The sequence below is a fragment of the Perognathus longimembris genome, chromosome 1 (assembly GCF_023159225.1).
Source record: "Perognathus longimembris pacificus isolate PPM17 chromosome 1, ASM2315922v1, whole genome shotgun sequence".
NCBI classification, from domain to species: domain Eukaryota; kingdom Metazoa; phylum Chordata; class Mammalia; order Rodentia; family Heteromyidae; genus Perognathus; species Perognathus longimembris.
Window position 1 is genome coordinate 158,150,414 of NC_063161.1, and position 20,285 is coordinate 158,170,698.

Here is a 20,285-nt window from a genome sequence, read left to right on the forward strand (position 1 = left end):
GGAGGGGCGCGGGTGGGGGAGGGGCGGCGGGGGAGGGGCGCGGGTGGGGGAGGGGAGGGGCAGGGCGGGGCGGTTCCCCGCTAGCGGCCCTCCCGGGCCGGCCGGATCTTCATCTCGGAGAACTTGAGCGAGTACTGCCAGCCGGTCCAGGAGGACCACTCGACGCCGTCGGCGTAGGACGCGTGCGCGCCGCGCAGGTACTGGCCGTTGAGGTTGGACGTGTGGCAGTTGCGGTACCACCAGGCGCCGCGGTAGAAGGCGGCGCAGTTGTTCTCCGAGTGGTCGCCGTCGCGGTCCTTGGTGGTGAACCTCATGCCGCTGTGCTTCAGGAGGGAGTCGCCTGGGGGGGGGGCGGGGGGGGGCGGGGGGTGAGGGCAGGGGCGGCGCCCCTCCCGCGCGCCGGGGGAGCTGGGCCGTCCTTACCGGCGGTGCCCGAGTAGCCGGCCACGGTGAGGGGGTACCCGTCCTCCTCGGGGTCCACGGAGAACAAGCCCACGCCGAACGTCCCGTAGCGGGCGTAGGCCGTGCCGTTGTCGAAGTCCTCCAGGTCCACGTGCAGCTCGTAGCTGGCCTGGGCGGTCAGGGCGTGGATCCTCTTGAGCCCTGGGGCACGGGGGGTGGGGGTGGGGGGCGGGGGGTGGGAGAAGGAGCACCCCGAGAAAACAGGAGACACGAGAGCTGAGCTCGCGGGCGTGCCGGGAGGCCTAACTCCCGCAGGCGGGTCTGGGAGGGGGGGAGGGGTCTCGCCGTCTGGTTTCCCGGGGGGCTTCGGGGAGGGCGGAGGCTCCGGCCTGTGATCCTAGCAGCGCCCAACTCCAGCTAACCAGGGGCCACGCGGCGCGCCGAGCCGGGGCGCGAGTGGTAGGCTGCTCGCCTTGAACGATGCATGCCCAGGCCGTGAGTTCAAGCCCAACTAACTACACACACACTCACACACCACGTTGGTCTGTGCTTTCCAGACACAGGGGAGAGCACAGGGGAGAGCACAGGAGTCAGGAGGATTCTTCCTTTCGCACCACCCAGGCAGGATCTGTTGAGCTGCTGCTGCTCCCTCTGCCTGGGACACTTGTCCCTGCTCCTCACCGGGTCCTTGGGGTTCGTTTCCTGGCCTCACTCCCACGCCCCCGGGGGAGAGGGGGCGGCACCTACCATCTCCCCCCTCCCGCTTCCCCTCGTCCCCCCTCCCCGCGCGTCCTGGGAATCTCACAAGGCAGCTCCCCTCCCGCTGGTGTGATTAGCTCTCCATTACGGGGCTTAAGGAAAGCCGGCAGCGGCGTCTCGTCCGCCTCGGCCCTGGCCGCCCCTCCGCGCCCAGCCCGCAGGCTGCCATTTCACCCACTGCGGGAGGCCATGGGCTGAGCCCCTGCCCACCAGCAGGGCCTGAGACCGCAGCGAGGGCTGCACAAGCGGCGTCCTCCGGCGTCCCCCCTCCTCCTCTCCTCCGACCTGAGGGGCCCCAGGGCGGGAGCCCCAGGGTCACATCACAGGGCACTTCCCACGGCACTGGGGCAAGAAGGGGACAGCCCAGGGGATGCTGGGAAACGCCCCGCCCACTCCTCCACAAGGCCAAAGGTCAGCCCTCACCGACCTTGACCTCCCGGGATCTGTGTCATGGGACCTGCCTTTCCCCGCTCCACCCCCTCCACGGCTTTGGGCCCCCTCGATAGTGACTCAAAATGTTATCACCCCAAGTTTGGGTCCCGGAGAACAGGAGAGAAGGAGACAGAGGGGGGACCCTCGACTCCCAAGCCCCCCTCGGTCAACCCCAGCACTTGTAAGCCGATCGAAGACCTGAGCCTAAAGTGTAACACTGAAAAGCACAGACCACAAAAAAGAAAAAAAAACAGACATGTCCCTGAAAGCGGGGCATCAAATCGGGGCCTGAAATGCAGAACACTGGTGGCTGACGCCTGTCATGCCGGCTGCCCAGCAGGCTGAGGACGGAGGATCAAAGCCAGCCTGAACAGGAACATGGGAGATCCTTGTCCCCAGTTAATCACCAAAAACGCCAGAAGTGGAGCTGTGTGTGGCTCAAAGTGGCAGAGCGCCAGCCTGGAGTGGAGAAGGTCAGGGACCCCAGCCCAGGCCCTGAGTTCAAGCCCTGGGACTGGCATGTGCGCACATGCACACACACACGCGTGCACGCACGCTCACACACACACACACACACACATGCACACACGGCAGAAGGTGACAGCCCAACTTCTCTAAGCTGGACGACAAATGACCAGCAGGAAACACGCATCATAGGAACCAGGGCTCCGGAGCCTTCATATGTAAAGAGTTGCCGTTACTCGCTAGGAAAAGGCAAACCCCTCAGTGAGACGGGGACGGACCTGGAGACCCTCACTGACCCTCGCCGGAAGCTCCCGTCACTCTGGCTGTGGACACGGGACCTCACTAGGTGGCCCAGGCTGGCCTCCAGCTCCCCATCCTCCTGCCTCGGCCTCCGCGGCTCCGGAGCCCAGGCACACAGAGGCGGGAAGATCTGAGCGGCCAGTGCGGGGAGGGACGGCGGGAGGGGGGGGTCCCGGAAGAGGCCCCACAGTGGGGGGGGCAGGGGCAGGGGCTCACCTAGCCAGTGCTCCCCCGTGAGCTTGCCGAAGCCCTCTCGGTAGGCCTCCCAGCCCCGGAAGAAGTTCACGGAGCCATCTTCCCGCCGCTGGAACACCTGCAGGGGGAGGGGGGAGGAGGGGGGGGCCATATCAGGATGGTGTGGGCTGGTCTGGGGACGGCAGAGGCTCGATGCCGGGTGGTGACGGAGGGAGCAGGCCTCTGGGTGTCCCCGCAAGAGGGACAGCTTACCAGCCACTCTGCCTCTGACTGCAGGACACCAGGCCGGGCCCTTTCTTGTTCTGGACCTCAGTTTCCCCATTGGTTAAGAAAAGGGGATGGGCAGATGCCCTGATAGCTCTTCCCAGGTCAACATGAAACCAAACACAAACCCTTCTCGGGGACCCCCGGGGCCTGGCAAGGCCGCCGCTACCAGGTGCACCCCAACTCCCATTCTCCAGTCTGTTTGTTCCTTGTCTTGGTTTTTGTTTGCTGTGTGCCCGTCCTGGGGCTTGAACTCACGGCCTGGGCACTGCCCTCAACGTCTGTGCTCAAGGCTAATGCTCTACCAACCACTTGAGCCACAGCTCCACTTCTGGCTTTTTTTCTTTTTTTTGCTTGTTTTGGTTTTTTTTTGCCAGTCCTGGGGCTTGGACTCAGGGCCTGAGCACTGTCCCTGGCTTCTTTTAGCTCAAGGCCAGCACTCTGCCACTTGAGCCACAGCGCCACTTCCTGTTTTTTCTACATACGTGGTGCTGAGGAATCGAACCCAGGGCTTCATGGATGCAAGGCGAGCACTCTACCACTGGGCCATAGTCCCAGCCGCTCGTCTGGCTTCTTTGGGGACCAACCGGGGAGAAGAGCCTCACAGATGTTCCGGCCTCGGCTGCCTTCCACTGCGATTCTCCCAGCTCCGCCTCCGGAGCGGCCAGCATTCCAGGTGTGAGCCCGGCTCTTGGCTTTTATTTTTGTTTGTGCCAGTGCTGAGGCTTGAACTCAAGGACCTCACACCCTCGCTTGGCTTTTTCACTCAAGGCTCGTGCTTTACGACTTGAGCCACAGCTCCGCACCTGGCTTTTTAGCCACGATCCTCCGATCCCAGCCTCCTGAGAAGCCGGGATCACCGGTGTGAGCCACTGCCGCCTGGCTCCATTCTCGTTTTCTAAACAGACCTGTCCTGTTGCTCGTCCTCCGGGGCCCATCTCTCCAACAGCTCCTTTCCCGAGTAACCAAAAGCCTGGACCAGGATCAGAGGCGGGGGGGGGGGGGGGGGGGAGGGGGGGGGGACACACGACCAGGAGCCCCAAAGTCTACTGCTTCAGGGAGGGGGTTGAGGAGCCCACGGGCGGGCTAGGGCGTGACCTGGACACCGATGAGGCTGCCCTGCCTCTGCTTTTCATCTCCATAGCATTGTTGATTTGGGAGTCTGGAATCCCTCCGGTTAAATTGCTTTGAAATAAGGACCAGGCCGGCCTGGGTATTTACCAGCTCGCTGACAGCCCTGTTCCCGGCCCCCTCCCTTCCCACCGCCTTTCTTGTCCAACCAGCCTTTTCCTGCTCATTCCGGAGCCTCCCCCCCCCCCCCCCCCCGCCCACCAGCCTCCATCTGTGTCAGCGTCTGATGTACCAGAGACTTGGCTGCGCGCGCGCGTGTGCAAGCTGCCACTTCCATGGCTAAGCAGCCCGGCGGGAGCGGCGCGCGGACCCGCCGCCGCCTCGCCCTGCCCCCGGCCCCGCCCCAGGCCGCGTCCGGCGGGCATCGGGGCAGCTCCGACGTCACGGCGCGGCCTGGGGGATGGGGGGCGCCACCTCTCTTTTTTCCCCTTGCTCAGCCGCCCCGATCCCGCTCCAGCCCTGAGATTTCACAGTCCAGGGCGGGCGGAAGGAAACTCGATAAGCCTCGGGGAGCGGCGCGCGCCGGGCGGATATCGACTGCGCGTTGGCACCCGGAGCACGCCCGCTTCCAAAGCCCGATCCGAGCACACGCCGGGGCTCCCCCAGGGCGTGGGGGAGACAGCCTGCTTCCCACAAAGAGAACTGAAGGTGCTTGCCGCGGCTGGGTGCCCCCTGACCCCCCCCGACCCCCCCAGGGTCCCCACGGGTCTCGGCGGCCCCGTGGCTGCAGGCGTGGGTCCCGGGGGCGGATCTCTCCAGCCTCGGCGTCCGCCGCTGTGCTCGGAAGATCGTGCGGAAGCCGGGGTCCCCGCGTCGCGCATCACGGGTGCTCGGCAGGAGCAGCAGGCCCGGCGGGGGTCTCTGGTCCCCCCCTCTCCTTGGGCCCTGATCTCCCCCACAGCGGTCCCGAGGGGCCTGCCACACCCTTTCACTCATGCTTCAAGGTGCCCTGGGTGTGCCAGGTGCCCGTCAGGGAAACTGAGTCAGGGAGCCTGAGGGAGCTTGGGGGTGAGGCCCTTGGTGTTGAAGCACCACCCGTCCACGCAGGATGCGGTGCAGACCTGGGGTGGGGACACAGCTTCGGGGAGGGGCTCCGGGGTGGCCTGGACTAAGGACAGCCCCCCCCCACGCCCGCCCTCCATCCCCCCTCCCCAAGAGCTCAACTTGCCCGGCGCCACCCTGCCACTGCCCTCCCCACTAAGACCACTGCGGGCGCCAGGCTTCTGGGCGCATCAGCACGGGGACCCCGGAAGCGGGGAGCCCCAACCCCGCCGGAAGACCCCAGCGAGAGGATGCAGAGAGCTACAGCGGAGCCCCCGACCGCCGTGCAGGCGGGCCGCCCGCTGTGCCTTCTAGAAGGTGCCAGGGGCTCCCCTGCCTCCCTCGCCCCACACCCGCCCCATCTATAGGGCGCCGTCTCCCCTCCCAGCCCAGCCCGAGGGCCCCCCCCACTTCCTCTATCGGACAGGAGCCGGGGACCCAGAGCGGAGCGGAGCGGGCTGGGAACCCCAGAGCGCTAGCAGCCCCGGTGCCTGGGCCGCACGCCGCGGCTCCCGCCCGTCACCCCCGCTACTCAGGAGGCGGAGACCCGAGGACCGCGGTTCAAAGCCGGCCTGGGGAGCAGAGCCCACGCGACGGTGAACCACCGAAAAGCCCCACGTGGAGCTGAGCGGAAGCGGCAGAGAGACAGCCTGGAGCGGAAAAGCCCAGGGGCAGCGCCCAGGCCAGACGCACACACACACACACACACACACACACACACACACTGCTGGTGCCCGCAGGCCAGGGTCCCACCATGGTGTCTCTGCCTGCACAGGGCCACAGCTGCCCTCCTGCCCCGCCACCTCCCCTTCCCATCCCCGGGGTGTCCGTCACAGGGGTGACCCCGCCGGGCCGGCTCCCGTGGGCGCCCACGGCCTCTGGGGTCACCCCCGGAGCCCCTTTCTCTGCGATGGGGAATGACTGGCGTCCAGCCCCGCTGAGATGGGGGGGTGTGGGGTGTGGAAGGGGGGCGGCTGGGGTGAGGACTCGTCCACCGCCTTCCGCCGGAGAGGCCGAGGCGCACCCAGGGGCGGCGGCTTGCAGAGAGGTGGAGCTGGTGTGGACGCGCGTGCACGCACGCACACGGCCCACGCCCGGCCCTGACACGATCCCACGGTGACCGGCTGCTCCCCGGCTCCGCGTGCTTCCCCTGCATGGGAAACCCGGTGCCGATCACAACCCCTGACCCCTGCCCGTAGGTGGCTCTGCCAAGGGCCATCCCCCGCCCCCCTTCACTGCGGGGGGGGGGCCGGGAGCACGGTCCTGGGCTGGGGGGGGGCTGCCCCCCTCCTGGCAGGACCCCCCTGGGAGCTTTCATCTCTCCCAGAGCCCCGGCCCGCCAGTCCCTTTGAAGTTCCGGAGCAAGCAGCAGGTGGGGGACAGGCCGGGGGGTGGGGGGGCTCCTCAGCAGCAGAGCCAATTAGAGGCCCCCCGGAGCCTGCGACCCCACGGGGTGGGGGACCCGCCGCGCACGCGGGCGCCTGGGCGGAACCAGGCACGGCAGATGCTCTGTGTGTGCGTGTGTATGTGCGTGTGTGCGTGTGTGTGCGTGCGTGCGTGTGCGCGTGTGTGCGCGTGTGCGCGTGTGTGTGCGTGTGTGCGTGTGCGTGTGTGTGTGCGTGTGTGCGTGTGCGTGCGTGTGTGTGCGTGTGTGCGCGCGTGTGTGTGTGTGCGTGTGCGTGCCGCGCGCACAGGGGGCCCGGAGCCCGGGATCAGAGCGGGACTGGGGAGAGGAATCGATTCCATGCGAGCCTCTGCGTGGGAGCTGCACCAGCCCCCCCCCCCCCCCGTGTGACCTCGGCGCGTGATTATGCAGAAACTTGGCAATTAGGCCCCGGTGCTGCCAGGCCCTGGGCAGATCTGCAGGGACCCTACCCAGGGTCCTCCTCCCTCCCCTCGCCCGCCTTCTCCTCTTTCTCCCCCTCCCCCTCCCCCTCCCCCCTCCCCCTCCCCCCTCCCCCTCCTCCTCATTCTAGCTCCAGTCCCAGGTGGCTTTGACGCGGCTCCTGGCTGGCCTGGCCCGGCGAGGCCTCTGCTCACCCGTGGCCGGCAAATGCCCGCCGTCCCCCCCCCCACCACGGGAGCCGCGGTGGCCTCCACCCCGCGGCGCACGAACCCGGAACCCAGCGCCGGTGCTCACGGAGCCCGGGACCCGCCCGGCCCACGCCCGGGGCCCCGGTAGCCCTGGCCTGCTGGGCGGCTGCACCCCTGCAGAGCCCCCCCCCCCGTGTGCCCCCCCAGCCCCCCTTCCCCAGCAAGCCTGCCCCTCCCACCGGGAGCTCCCCCCCCCCCAGCCCGGCGGCGGCTGCCCCCCGGCCTGCCCCCCACAGTGCTGGCGGGAGCCCCCCCCCCCCCCCGCTGCCCAGCAAGCGCTCTGCCCCCCAGGGTCCCCCAGGCAGACGCCATAACTCAGCCTCCTCTCGCCCAGGAAAACTAAAGAGCTTTTAACCCCCCGACACGGACTGGGGCCGTCTAAAAGCTCGCTCTCCTCGCGCGGCGCAGAAACACGGGTTCAAGACGCGAGCGTCTTTGGGGCCCCCGGGGAGCCCCGGCTGCTCTCAGCCCGGCTCCTAATGGCAGCCGGGGCTCCCCTGGCCTCCCCCTCGCCTCGCCTCTGCAGGAGACAGACGCTGCCGCCCCCTCCCCCCCCGCAGCCGGCGAGGGTCCCCCGGAAACCCTTTCCCTCTCCTCCGCCTCCACCACGCTCGCGAGGCTGACGTGAAACTCTGCCCCCAGCACCCACCGCCCTGGACGGCCGTACTCTACCAACAGTCAATGCTGGGGCCTTTGGGGGGCGACGGGGGAACGCAGCCCCCGGGCACAGTGCGGCGAGGAGGCTGCTGTCGTCCTCCTTCCTCCCTCCCTTCACGATCAAGGCGGCTGCTCTGCCACTTAAGCCACACCACCGCTCCCCGCGTTTTGCTAATTACCTGGAGATAAGAATCCCCTGGGGGGCCGGGACTGTGGCCTACTGGCAAGAGTGCTTGCCTCGTATACATGAGGCCTCTGGGTTCAATTCCCCAGCACCACATATACAGAAAACGGCCAGAAGTGGCGCTGTGGCTCAAGTGGCAGAGTGCTAGCCTTGAGCTGGAAGAAGCCAGGGGACAGTGCTCAGGCCATGAGTTTCAAACCCCAGGACCGGCAAGCAAACAAACAAAAGCAAGCAAAAACTCAAGTTTCCGGGGACTTATCCTGCCCAGCTGGCTTCGAACGGTGATCCTCAGATCTCAGCCTCCTGAGAGCTGGGATGACAGGGGTGAGCCGTGGGCATCTGGCAGGGACAGACGTCCTTGAGGACTGTCCCGCCCGGGCCGGCTTCAAACTCCATCCTCAGGCCTCAGGCCCGAGTAGCTTGGATCAGAAGCGTGGGCCACCGGCACCTCACTTTAGCCTTTCTTTTGTTAAGGGCCTCACGCCCGGCCCGGGCCGCGTACCCGCCGCTGCGTCCCACTAACTTAAGACCACGCGCGTGGCACAGTCTTCACGAGATTCCCATCTCCTCGTGTACGCGTGGCGCGGCTGGAACGGAGCCACACCCCCGCCGTCCTCCTTCCGTCTCCTTTCCCGGCCCTCAGGCTGGTGGCGGCCGCAACTGCCAGCCCCTTCCACCGCGAAGCCCAGGCCCGAGCTGCCCGGTGCCGGCCCCCCGACGGGGACAGGCCAGGGCGGACACGCGCAGCCGGGCCGGAGCCGGGAGGCCCTGGGGTGGGGCGCGAGTCACAGGGTCTCCCGCCAGGATCTCACCCCCCCCCCGCCCCGGGGAGCCAGGGCCTGCGCGCGGCCCTTCAACACACACACACCCCCTTAACCACAGGGGGCCCCCGTGCCGAGACTCACCGTCCAGCCGCCGCCGTCGGTGCTCATGTCGCAGTACACCTGGAAGCCGGCGGGGTAGTGCGTGGGGAAGACCGAGTAGACACCGTCGTCCTGCTGGCCGCTCAGGAGGACGTCCAGGCAGTCCCGGGGCGGGGGGCCTGGGGCCGCGAACGAGGGAGGGGCCGTCAGCGCCGGGGAGCCCCCGTCCTGCCCTTCCCCCCCTCGCTCTCCTCCCGGAGCCACCACGGTGGGCGGGGAAGGGCAGGTCAGCACAGAGCGCCCCCCCCACCCCCGAAGGTCTGCGTGTGACCTCCCCCCGCTCCCCGTCGGGGGGGGGGGGGTCCCGGGCACTCACCGCCGGCGCAGCCCCGGGGCCGGGCTCCGCGGGCCGGCGCCCTCTGCAGGTCGGCCTTGGCTCGGGGCCGGCCCAGCCCCCGCTCCCTGTGCAGGGCGTCCAGGAAGTCGCTGATGGAGTTCACCAGGTGGGCCATGTGGCCTTGGCTCTCGGACAGGAGCTGCGGCACACGGAAGGTCACGGGGGGGGGGGGGCCGGGGGGGGACCGGGGAGGGGGGGGAGCGGGGAGTCCCGGACGGCACTCCCTCACGGTGGGTGGGTGGAGGGGCTTCCCGCCCGTGGCGGCCGTGGTCTTGACCCGGCTCCCCCACGATCTGGGGGGGTCAGCCAAGCTCTGGCAGGCACTGCTGACCTTGCAGAACACGGAGGACTCCGGGGACAAGGGCGGGAGGGAGGGGGCGGGTGACCCCAGCTCCGCTGTGTGTTTTTGTTGCCCGTCCTGGGGCTCGAACTCAGGGCCTGGGCGCCGCCCCTGAGCTTTTTTTTTTCTTCTCCAGGCTAGCAGCACTCTACCACTTGAGCCACAGCGCCACTTTCGGCTTTTTTTTTGGTAGTTTATTGAGATAAGAGTCTCAGGGGACCTTTCAGCCCTGGCTGGCTTTGAACCACCCACCTCAGATCGCAGCCTCCTGAGTAGCTAGGACTACAGGGGTGAGCCACCAGCGCCCGTCGGTCAGACCAGGGGGGCCACACACCCCACAGGCCGGCCTCCATCTCCTGTGAGCAACTGCTCGGGCTCAGGACCTGGGGCTGCCACCTCTGCCGTACTCGGAGAAACTGAGGCCCAGAGGAGCCGAACCTGCTAGCAAGCGGGGATGAGGACCGGGCCCGCGGGTGGGGGCTGGCTCCCGGGGCGGGGGTGGGGGGGGTGTGGATCTCGGCCGTGTGTCCTCAGGCGCTGGGACCGCGTGGAGGGAGAGGAGGGGGCGCGGACCGACCGCAGTCAGCACGGAGCCCAGCCCGACGCGGTCACCCGCGGATAATCGCCGGGGAGGGAGGGAGGGAGGGAGGGAGGGAGACGCGCCCGCCGGGCTGGCAGTTTGCAGGGCGCCGCGCTCAGCCTCTCCATCCGAGGCGGGCCCTGCCAGTCCTGTCTGTTTCCCCTCCGCTGGGCATGTGATTCCTCGGGGCTGGGCGGGGCAGCCCGGGGGGGGGGGGCGGAGCGGCTGCAGCCTGTCCATTCCCGTGTGGGGGCCGGGGGGGGGCACAGGCAGCCCCTCGAGGCTCTCAGACACTGCCCCTCCCTCCCTCCCTCCCTCTCGGGCGGGGAAGCACCTCGGCACACAGGGGCAAATGGTGGCAGCTGAGAAGGCACCGAGAAACGTGGCCCGCGTTAATGGCCGCCACACAGCCTCGGTTTACCCCTCCACACGACAGGGTGACCCACGGGCTGACCGAGCACAGCACACGCGGGGAGCCCCGTTTCTCCTGCAGGAGGATTTTCTAAAGCAGCACTTGGGGAGGGGGGCCCCCCTCCCCCGACGCCGGAGGCCAGCTGAGCCCTAGGTGGCCCTCGGGTGTCCAACAACCCCTCGGGCCCCGGCCCGTGACCCCATTTATACACCCTGCAAACGAGGGGACGGGCAGCCGGGCCTCGTGGCTCACGCCTGTCATCCTGGCGACTCAGGAAGACTGAGGTCTGAGGATCACGGTTCAAAGCCAGCCCGGGCAAGAAAGCCCCGTGAGACGCTCATCTCCAGTCATCCATCCAGACGGAAGCCGGAGTGGAGCCGGGCTTCGAGTGGCAGAGCCGCCAGCCTTAGGCAAAAAGGAAAACAGCTGGAGGACCGACCGGCTCCAGGCTCCGAGTGAAGCCCCGGGACCACGAAGAAAGGGGCTGTGACATCCCGGCCCCCAGCTGGCTGACGGGGCCCGCGGCCCCAACTCCACCCGCAGACTCCTGTGCGCCCCCTGGGGGCCCGGACTGGGATGACAGCCAGGAACCTCGCCTCTTCAGAGGGGGGGTCCCCACCCGTGGGCGTCCCCGGGGCTTGGTTCTGAGACACACAGGGGACCAGGGAAGCTTCTGGAACCAGCGGGAGTATGGGAAATGCTCTGCCTCAAGCATGCAGTGATCCAGGCACCAGTGGCTCGCGCCTGTAATCCCAGCCACTGGGGGGGGGGGGCGAGATCTGAGGATTGCGGTTCAAAGCCGGCCCTGGGGAGACTCTTGATCTCCGAGTAGCTGCCAAAATGCCAGCAGTGGAGCTGTGGCTCAAGTGGTGGAGCGCTAGCCTTGAGCAGGAAAGCTCAGGGACAGCGCCCAGGCCCTGAGTTCAAGCCCAGGACTGGTGTATTCACACGCCAGTACAGTGAGGCGTGGCTTCAGGCCCCCAGAGACGCTATCTACCTCGCGGGGGGGGTGGGGGGGTGGAGGGGGAGAGGCTCTAGGCACCTGCCAGCACCCGGCTTGGTGGTGGTGGTGGGGTCACTGGTGGACCCAGCCAGGGGCTGTGCTGGGGAAGGGAAGTGCACAGCAGCAGGAAGCTGGCTGAGCCGCCCAGCCCGGGAGGGGAGGCCAGGCCCCATCCGTCACCCAGACAGCGAAAAGAGGCTGTAATTTCCCAGCTGCAGCCCGCAGAGGAGGGGAGCCGCTGGATGACCAAGTGCCCGGGGGGTGGGGGGTGGATGGGCAGAAGGGTGGGAGCTGCCGGTGGGCCCAGGAACTAGCTGCAGCCTCCGCGTCAACCGGAGATGCCACGGAACAGCACTAGAAAGCCGGGTGCGGCGGCTCACGCCTGTAATCCCAGCCACTCGGGAAGCCGAGGTCTGAGGAGCAAGGCTTGAAGCTGGAACGCGCAGGAAAACCCATGAAACGTGGATCTCCAGGTAACCACCAAAAAGCCAGAGTGGAGCTGTGGCTCAAGTGGTAGAGCGCCAGCCTTGAGAAGGAAAAAACTCAAGGACGGCACCCAGACCCTGAGCTCGAGCCCTAGTATCAATCAGCACAGGAGGAGGAGGCAGAGGAGGAGGAGGAGGAAAGGGAGGAGGAGGAGGAGGGAAGAGGGAGGAGGGAGGAGGAGGAGGAGGAGGAGGAGGAGGAGGGGGAGGAGGGGGAGGAGGAGGAGGGCCACAGGCTGGGCAGAACCCAGAGAGCTGGGCCTGACCTGCCGGGCCCCCTTGGGAGCCATGGAGGCAGGCGGTGGGGGGTGGGGGGGCGGTTCCTGGGAGAGTGGACAGCGCGCCCAGGAGAGAAGATGGGGCGACTGCAGGCCTGCCAGGGCTCCCTCCACCTCTGGGAAAGCGGGGCTAAACGTCAGCTCGCCATTGGCTGCCTCGAGGCACTGCTGGGTGCCGGGGGCCGATGGGCGTGGGGCTGGGAGAGAAGCCGGGTGGCCACTGGCCGCCCCCCGCGGGGTCTCGGGCTGAGCCCGCGTCCTCACCTGGATGAGGTGGCCCTGCTCGCTCTGCAGGGTGCTGAGCCCCCTGGCCCAGGGCGCTGTGCACCTTGCGCAGCCCGGTGCACTCCGCCTGCAGCTCGGAGGCCCGGGACAGCAGCCGGGGCAGCTGCTCCGCCAGGGCGTCCAGCAGCTCCTGCTCGGGGGCGCCCGCCCGGGGCGGGGGTGGCGGGGGCCCCCGCCGCTCCGCCAGCGCCCGCAGCACCGAGGCCTGGGCGCCCTCCAGGCGGGCGAAGCCGTCGGCCAGGTCCGGGCAGCGCGGGTCGATGGTGATGCTGAGCCGGGAGCCGTCGGCCCTCTCCACGGTGACCAGCGCGCTGTTGGCCCCCGCGGGGCCCGTGCTGACCACGGGCGGGGGGCGCCGTGCCCCGGGCCTGGCTGCGGTTCAGGAAGAGCAGGGCGGCCGCGACCACCACAGCCAGCAGCACCGCCAGGGACAGCAGCACGGTGCACGCCACGCAGCCGCAGCTCGGCCGCTGGGGACGACGGCCCAGGACGCACGGACGCGGACAGACGGACAGACAGACAGACAGGAGAGAGGAGAGGCGCGTGAGCGCTCGGCCCCGGCCTTCGGCTCCGCCCGGCAGCGGCTCGGGGACGCCGCGGGGCCGGGGAGCCCGGGGGCAGCGCTCACGCCTGTAATCCCAGCCACTCGGGAGGCTGAGGGCCCAGCATCGCGGTTCAAAGCCAGCCCGGGCAGCAAAGCCTGCGGGACTCCGACCTCCAGTGAACCACCGAGAGGTCGGAAGTGAGTGGTGGAGCGCCGTTCTTGAGCGAGAAAGCCAAGGGGCGGCGTCCAGGCCCGAGTTCAAGCCCCAGCACGCACGCACGCGCACAGACGCACACAGCACAGAAAGACGGAGCTGCCGCACGCCGAGGACGGAGAGGAGAGACTCAGAGGGTGGATCCAGGGAGGCGGGAAGAAGGCGGGGGGCCGGGCGCCCCTCCCCCTCCCCCGGGCCACGCGGTCACCGGGGGCCCTGCTCTCTCCCCTTCGTTGCCCGTGCTGGGATTTGAACTCAGGTCCGCGGGCTCCCTCACAGCTGGCATTCTTTCCTGCTGGTTATCTGAGAAGACCTGACTCTCCCAGGCTTTTCCTCCCTGGCCTGGCTTTGCGCCTCAGTCCTCAAACCTCAGCCTCCTGAGTAGCCAGGATGGCAGGGAAATGAGCGAGTCCGGGAAGAACGGGGGGGGGGGGGGTGCGTGTGTGTGCGGACCCGGTCATCTCAGAGACGGAACCAGAGAGCAGCTTGCCATTCGCGGGGCGCCGCGACCCGTGGCGGGGGGAGGGGGAGGGGGGAGAGCCAGGCCAGGCTCCAAGCTGACACCCCAACTCCCTCTGCCCAGGGCAGGGCACCCACCACGCCCGCGGCACGGCACGGCACGGACGGTGGCGGGAAGCAGGGGTACAGGGGCCGCCCAGTGTCCGGGGGGGGGGGGTGTCTCCAGCTGCTCCAGCACGGCGGGGGAGGGGGGGGAGCGGCAGGGGGACGGGGGGGCGGGGCTCTGCCCCCCCCACCCGGGGAGGTATGGCGTGGCCCCCTGACCCTGGGAGGAGCTGCTGGCACTGCCGCCCCTGGGCGTTCGTGTCCCAAAGCTCTCGTCCCCCCCCAGGGAGCACTGTCTGTGGTCCTCGGGGAGGAGTCTCGTCCACCGCTCCCTGCCGGTTCCTGGCTGCCAATGGCCCCGGCCCCACCCAGCAGCCCCAGGAAGTAGGTCCTGGGGCTCCCCGCTGCCCTCTCCCCACATCCAGCCTCCCCTGAGCCCCCACCCTCTGTCCTCCCTTCCCCACCGCCAGCTGGGAATCACAGCCCCGGCTGTGGCCCGCCCCCCCCCCCCAACGCGGCCACACCACCAAAGGGGGAGGGGTGGCGTCCCCCCCAGCCCCTCCAGAGCCCACAGGCCTCGCGAGCCCCCAAAGGGGGAGGGTTGGGGTCCCCCGAAGCCCCTCCAGAGCCCAGAGGCCTCAGAAGTCCCCAAAGGGGGAGGGGTGGGGGTCCCCCGAAGCCCCTCCAGAGCCCATGGGCTTCGCGAGTCCCAGGGGTGCCCACCAGCCCCCTCCCAGCTCAGCCAGCCCCTGCCTGGCTCCCAGCGCTCCCTCCCCAGGACGCACCTCCCCCCCTTCACCTCCCCCGGGATGTGTCTCCGCCCACCCACCCCCCCCCCCCCGCACCTGGCCCACAGCCAGGGTGGCCCAGGCCGGGACTGCACCCTAAGCCCTGTGGAGTGGGGCTCAAGAGGACCAAAGTGTGTGTGGGGGGGTCTCCCTCCCTCATCCCCTCTCCTCTGCCTCTGGGGTCTCCCTGCGAACCCCAGGGAGCGAGCAGGAAGAGGCAGAGAGCTGGGCTCCGCAGCGCCCGCGTGACTCAGGGCCATGCCTGACTGGGGGGGGGGTCTGCCCGGGAGATGCCAGGCACCCCGAGACCCAGGCCGCATCTCGCGGCTGCGCACGGGTCTCTGTTCACAGCCCCAAGCGCACTCGGTGCAGCAGGGATTCAGGTTAGACGGCGGCGAGCGGGCAGAACTTCCCAAGGAGGAAGGTGCTTCTTGCTTCCTAGAATGTTCTCAGAAGTCCGGACAATGTCTGGGGATGGGTGGGAGGGGGGCAGCCCCGTGGGGTGGGGTGGGGAGGGCAGTCCGGGGCCTGCTGGGGGGGGGGAGGGTGGCCATGGAGGGGGGGGGAGCGGCTTTCTGCCCACACTCGAGGACGACGAGACACCTGTCCATTTCCAGAGCTTTCTATCCAGCCGGCTCCAACCTCCTGTCTCAGCCCCAGGGTGCGGGCGCCCCTTCCCTGTGCGGGGAGGGCGCGCGGGGCGTGCCAAGGTCACCCAGCAAACCAGGAGCTGAGCCGCGTGCGGGGATGGACAGGGCAGGGCCCCCGGGCCAGCGTGTCCTGCCTGGAGTCCTCTCCCGGCACCCACCCCTGCTGGGACCCCCCCCACGAAGCCCAGAGTCAGGGTGCCCTCCCCCGGAGCACGCACCCCTGCTGGGACCCCCCCCACCACAAAGCCCAGAGTCAGGGTGCCCTCCCCCAGAGCACACACCCCTGCTGGGACCCCCCCCCACGAAGGCCAGAGTCAGGGTGCCCTCCCCCCTAGCACGCACCTCTGCTGGGACCCCCCCCCCGACGAAGGCCAGAGTCAGGGTGCCCTGCAGGGAAAATGGAACTGAGATCGGAGGATCGCAGTTCAAAGCCAGCCAGGGCAGCAAAGGCCATGAGACTCTTAGCTCCCGTGAACCACCGGAAAACCGGAAGTGGCGTTCAAGGTGGTGGAGCGCTGCCAGCCTTGAGCACAAGAGCTCAGAAACAGCGCCCGGGCCTTGAGTTCAAGTCCCATGACTACCAGAAAAATAAAAAAAAGAAAAGAAAAGACAAAGACGGGGGGGGGGGGCGCCTCCAGGTGGGAGCGCGGTGCTCCGCTCCCGTGGCAAACGCCACGCATCCCCTGGGCTGCACTGCGGCTGTGGGGGGGCTGCGGCGGGCGGGGAGCGCACGGGGGAGGGGGGGCTGCTCCCGCATACGGCCCAGAGAGGGGGAGCAAGGCTCCCAGGTCACACGGCACGCTGAGGAGCTCCCCCAGGGAACAGGAGGCACAGGTGGGCTTCAGACCAGCACGGAGGGGGCCCGGGCACACCTGCCGCCCCCCCCCCCCCCCCCGCCGCACGGTGCCTGCACCCTGGGGTCCATGCTGGACCCGGCTGGAGCGGCTGGGGACCGGGCCCCAGGGGAGGCTGGGCTGTCCCCCCCTTCCCCCTCCCCCCCTCTAGCCACCTCTCCCCCCCCCCCAGCGGCTCCTGCTGGCTCCTCTCCCCAGGGTGCTCCTGACAGAAGCTTCCAGCAGCTCAGCAAAGGGCCCTCAACTCCACCTGAATCCCTTGCAGGAAATGGAGGCCGGCAGGGGGAGGCCCTGAGAGAGAGGCCGCAAGGAGCCCCTGGGAGAAGGGAGACGACGCCCAGGTCCAGAGACACAGACACCAGCGCAGGCTCCCTGGAGGGCCAGCGGCCTCTGAGGTTTCAAGAACACGTGGGTGCACCTGAGCGGAGGGTGTGTGCGTGCGTGCACATGTGTGTGCACTGCATATGTGGGCGCACATGCATGCATGTGTGTGTACACGTTACACACGTGTGCGTGCGCGCGCTGGGGAGCACAGCAGAACCAACCAAATCAGTAGCAAAGGTTAGAAAAGCAACCGGGGCCCAGGGCCGGCGAAGGCCGGGCGGGCGGTGGCCCCGGTGAGGGGCCGGCGGGAAGGGAGGCTGGGGACAGGCTCGGGGAACACGTCCAGCAATTAAGATGCTGACCCGGGGCTGCTGCCCGTCATGCCAGCTACTCAGGAGAGAGGCAGAGAGCTGAGGAGCGTGGTTCAAAGCCCGCCCGGGGAAGGAAAGTCTGTGAGACTCTCACCCGGACTTAACCGGCAGAAAGCCCCAGAAGTGGAGCTGCGGCAGCACGGGGCTGGAGCAGAAATGCTCAGGGACGGGGGGGGGGGCGCCCAGGCCCTGAGTTCAAATCCCAGGACCGGTCGGGCACACGTGCACCCTCGCTGCCCTTCCAAGGAGGGCAGAGCCAGATCTCTGCAGAGCAGGTGCGGCTATCGGGGGCAGCTTGGGAAGATCTGACTCAGGGAGGAGCACCGACGGCGCGGGTGGGAGGTCCCCGGGCTCCCGCCTCCCGGGCCGGCGTGCTGTGCAGCCGGCGAGGCCCCGCTCCGTCTCTGATCTGCGCTGGGGGGACGGCGGTGCAGCGGGGCCCCCGGTGGGCGGGAAGGCAGGCGCTGCTTCGCAGGCTGTGCGGGAGCGAGGGGGGCGAGGGGTGGCCCGGCCCGCCCCGCCGCCCCCTCCCCGCGGCTGTTCCTTCCCCAGTGACATCTGTCTGGGAGGAATTTACAATTGAAAACGGGCAGGCCGCCTCCCTGCCCCCGCGGGCGCCGTCCCGGTCCCCCCCCCCCCCCGTCCCCCCCCCCCGGTCCCCCGGCGGCCCGGCCTGGGGCGGCCCCGCGGCGCAGCCCCGGCGTCCGAGGCTGGGCTCCAGTCCCTCGCCGGCCCGCGGGGCGCGCTGCCCTCCCCTCCCGCCACGGGGCACAGCCTCGGGCCCGCTCCTGCTCTCCCGCACGCGGCGCCGGCAGGGACCGGCCCCGAGCGAGCGCACCGCACGGACCCCGGTTCGAGTCCCCGCCCAGCGGGGGTGACTGCGCCGGAGCCCGCGCCCGCTCGTCCGGGACCGGGACGGCCGCGCTGCCCGGCTCCGGCCGGCGATGCGCATTCGCGGAGCCCCGAGGTCCCGCGGTCCCCGGGCCGGGGGTGGGGGGTGCGAGCCGGCACCGCACCGGGACGCGCGGCGCGGGGCCGGGATCCCCACCCGCAGCCGGGGGTCCCCGGCCGGGCGCCGCCCCCGTCGAACCCCGAGTTCCAATCTCCGCTGCGGGAGGAGGAGAGGGGGCGCCCGCCCGGCCCGAGCGCTCCCCAAACTTCGGGCCCGCCGCCCCGCGCGCCCCGCGCGCCCCGCGCCCCGCGCCCCGCGGCCCGGTACCTGCGGCTTATCGCGCGGCCGGTCCTCAAGTTGGGGAGCGCCGCCCACGGTCTTCCACCGGTCGTTGGCCATCTTCGGGCGCAGGGGCCGCAGGGGCGCCGGGCTCCCCGGATCCGGGGGCCGCGCGGGGCCGTGCGGGGCGAGGAGAGCCGAGCCGGAGCGCGAGAGCCACGGCTGCGCGGCGTCCCCCGCGGCCCGCTGCCCGCTCGCCGCGCCCGCGCCGCGCGCTCCGCCCCGGCTCCGCCCCGGCTCCGCCCCCGGCTCCGCCCCGCCCTCCCGGCCCCGCCCCCGCCGCCCCAGGCCCCGCCCCCGCCGCCCCAGGCCCCGCCCCCGTCGCCCCAGGCCCCGCCCCCGCCCGCCCCCGCGGCTCCCTCTCGGACTTCGCGGGGCCCCCTCCCACCCCGCGCGTGCGCGCGCCGCTGACTTGGGTAGTTGTCGCCTCCAAGGACCCCAGAAAGACCCCGCGCAGAAGCCGCCGCACCCCAGACCCCGGCCGGCGACCGCGGAAGCCCGAGGCCGCCAGGGCCCCGCGCGCCAACTGCCTCCCCGACCCCCGCGGGCCGCCGGGGCGCCCGGGCCGCGCTGTGCTCCGCCCCCCACCCCCCACCCCCCCGCCCCGAGGACGCCCGGACGCCCGACGGCTCCCGCGGGGGGGACTCGGGGTCCCCGGCCGGGCCCGAGCCGCCCCGCCCCGCCCCGCCGCCGCCGCCGGGAGGAGAGGGCAGGGGAGGGGCGGGGAGGGGAGGGGAGGGGAGGGGCGGGGAGGGGAGGGGAGGGGTCCCGGCCCGCCCTCCGCCGCGCGCCTAAAAGCGTTTAATCCCCCGCCGCGGGGGTAACCAACAAAGCCCTGGATCCGCGCCGGCGACGCTGCCACGGGGCCTCGGGCCGGGCTCCCGCGTCCAGAGTGGGCGCTGCCCGCACCCCGCACCCCGCACCCAGGGAGGCCGCGATCCCCGCACCCCGCGTCCAGAGACGCCCCGCTCACTCCACCCTCCTCTCCCCGCTTCGCACACCGCGCCTCCCCCTCCCGCACCCCCGCTGTGCCCTGAGGTTGTTTCCGGCTCCTGGGGCCCCTGGGCCCGCTCCGGCCCTCTGGACCCCGCAGCACTGGGGCCGGCGGGCTGGGGGTGTGTGGCAGGGGGGCCCAGGTAGGAACTGCCACCCCCCAGCTGCTGTCCCTCCGCGGCCCTTAGCTTCCCAAGCCTCACCCGCAGCCAGGCCCGGCGGAGGAGGAGGCCGGGGTTAGGAGGCAAGGGAGCCCACAGTGCCGGCCGCGAGCAGGGCCAGGGCCAACCGTAGCCCAGGCTCTTTACGGGTGGCACCCCTTGATGGGGCTTTTCCTGCCCATTAGGGGGGGGTCAGCAAGTGACCTAGAGGGCTCTAGGGCCTGGGGCAGAGGATTGTGCTCCTTTGGATCAGTTTCCCCACCATGCCCTTTAATCCGAAGGGCCCTGGAGGTTGGGGAGGCAGCCGGCACCAGGCGGCGAGGGACTGGAACTTTCCTGCTGTGGCTCTGAGCGGGCGGTTGAGGTTTTCTGCAGCTCCCTCCCAGCTCCCTCCTCCGAACAGGACACGGGAGCCCCGGCCTGTAATCCCACCGGATTGGAAAGTCTGCACAGACCCAAGGTCGCCCTGGTGAGGTTTGAAGTGCCCATCTGGGGGATCACTAGGCAGGATGGGGGGGGGGTGTGCCCTGGGATGTGCTGAGGGGGAAACAGAGGCACGCACGTTCAGGAGGGTGCAGATACTGGGGATCTTGCAAGGGGAAAGGCATTGCCGGCGGGTCCAGCGGCCTCTGCAGCGTTGGCTGCGGCCTGGGCGCCCGGTCCTTGCTCCCGGGCTCACCGCACGGCCTCTGCAGGCACGCCAGGGCCACCTAGTGGCCACTGCGGGCAGTGCGTGCTGGCGGGGGCATGGCAACTTTCCTGCCCGTGGGGTGTCAGAGGTACCCGTGCCAGGGGGTTCACCGCTCTGTGAGGGCCTCTGCCCAGGACCCCAGGAAACAGCCTGAGCCTACCACACATGGGCCCGGCCTCCTAGGAGAGGAGGGAGGGGGGTGGGGTGTGACACAGAGGACCCCCAAGCCCCCCCCCCCCAGATCTGCCAGGGAAAAGGGCAGCCGACCCTGGGCTCCCCGGCTCTGAACGAGGCTGGCCCTGCCAGACACCCCCACAGGAAGTGTGCCGGGAC

The 20,285-nt window shown here is 69.9% G+C and overlaps 1 protein-coding gene across 1 annotated transcript; it reads right to left on the reverse strand.

Annotated features, from left to right (window-relative positions):
• Positions 1–80: 80 nt before the first annotated feature.
• Positions 81–18,167, reverse strand: Fibcd1 (fibrinogen C domain containing 1). Its single transcript, XM_048345094.1, is given in 9 exon segments — positions 81–340; positions 424–603; positions 2,575–2,671; positions 8,830–8,966; positions 9,164–9,323; positions 12,547–12,588; positions 12,590–12,919; positions 12,921–13,037; positions 18,096–18,167. Coding segments are annotated over 9 exon segments (1,395 nt in total).
• Positions 18,168–20,285: the final 2,118 nt, after the last annotated feature.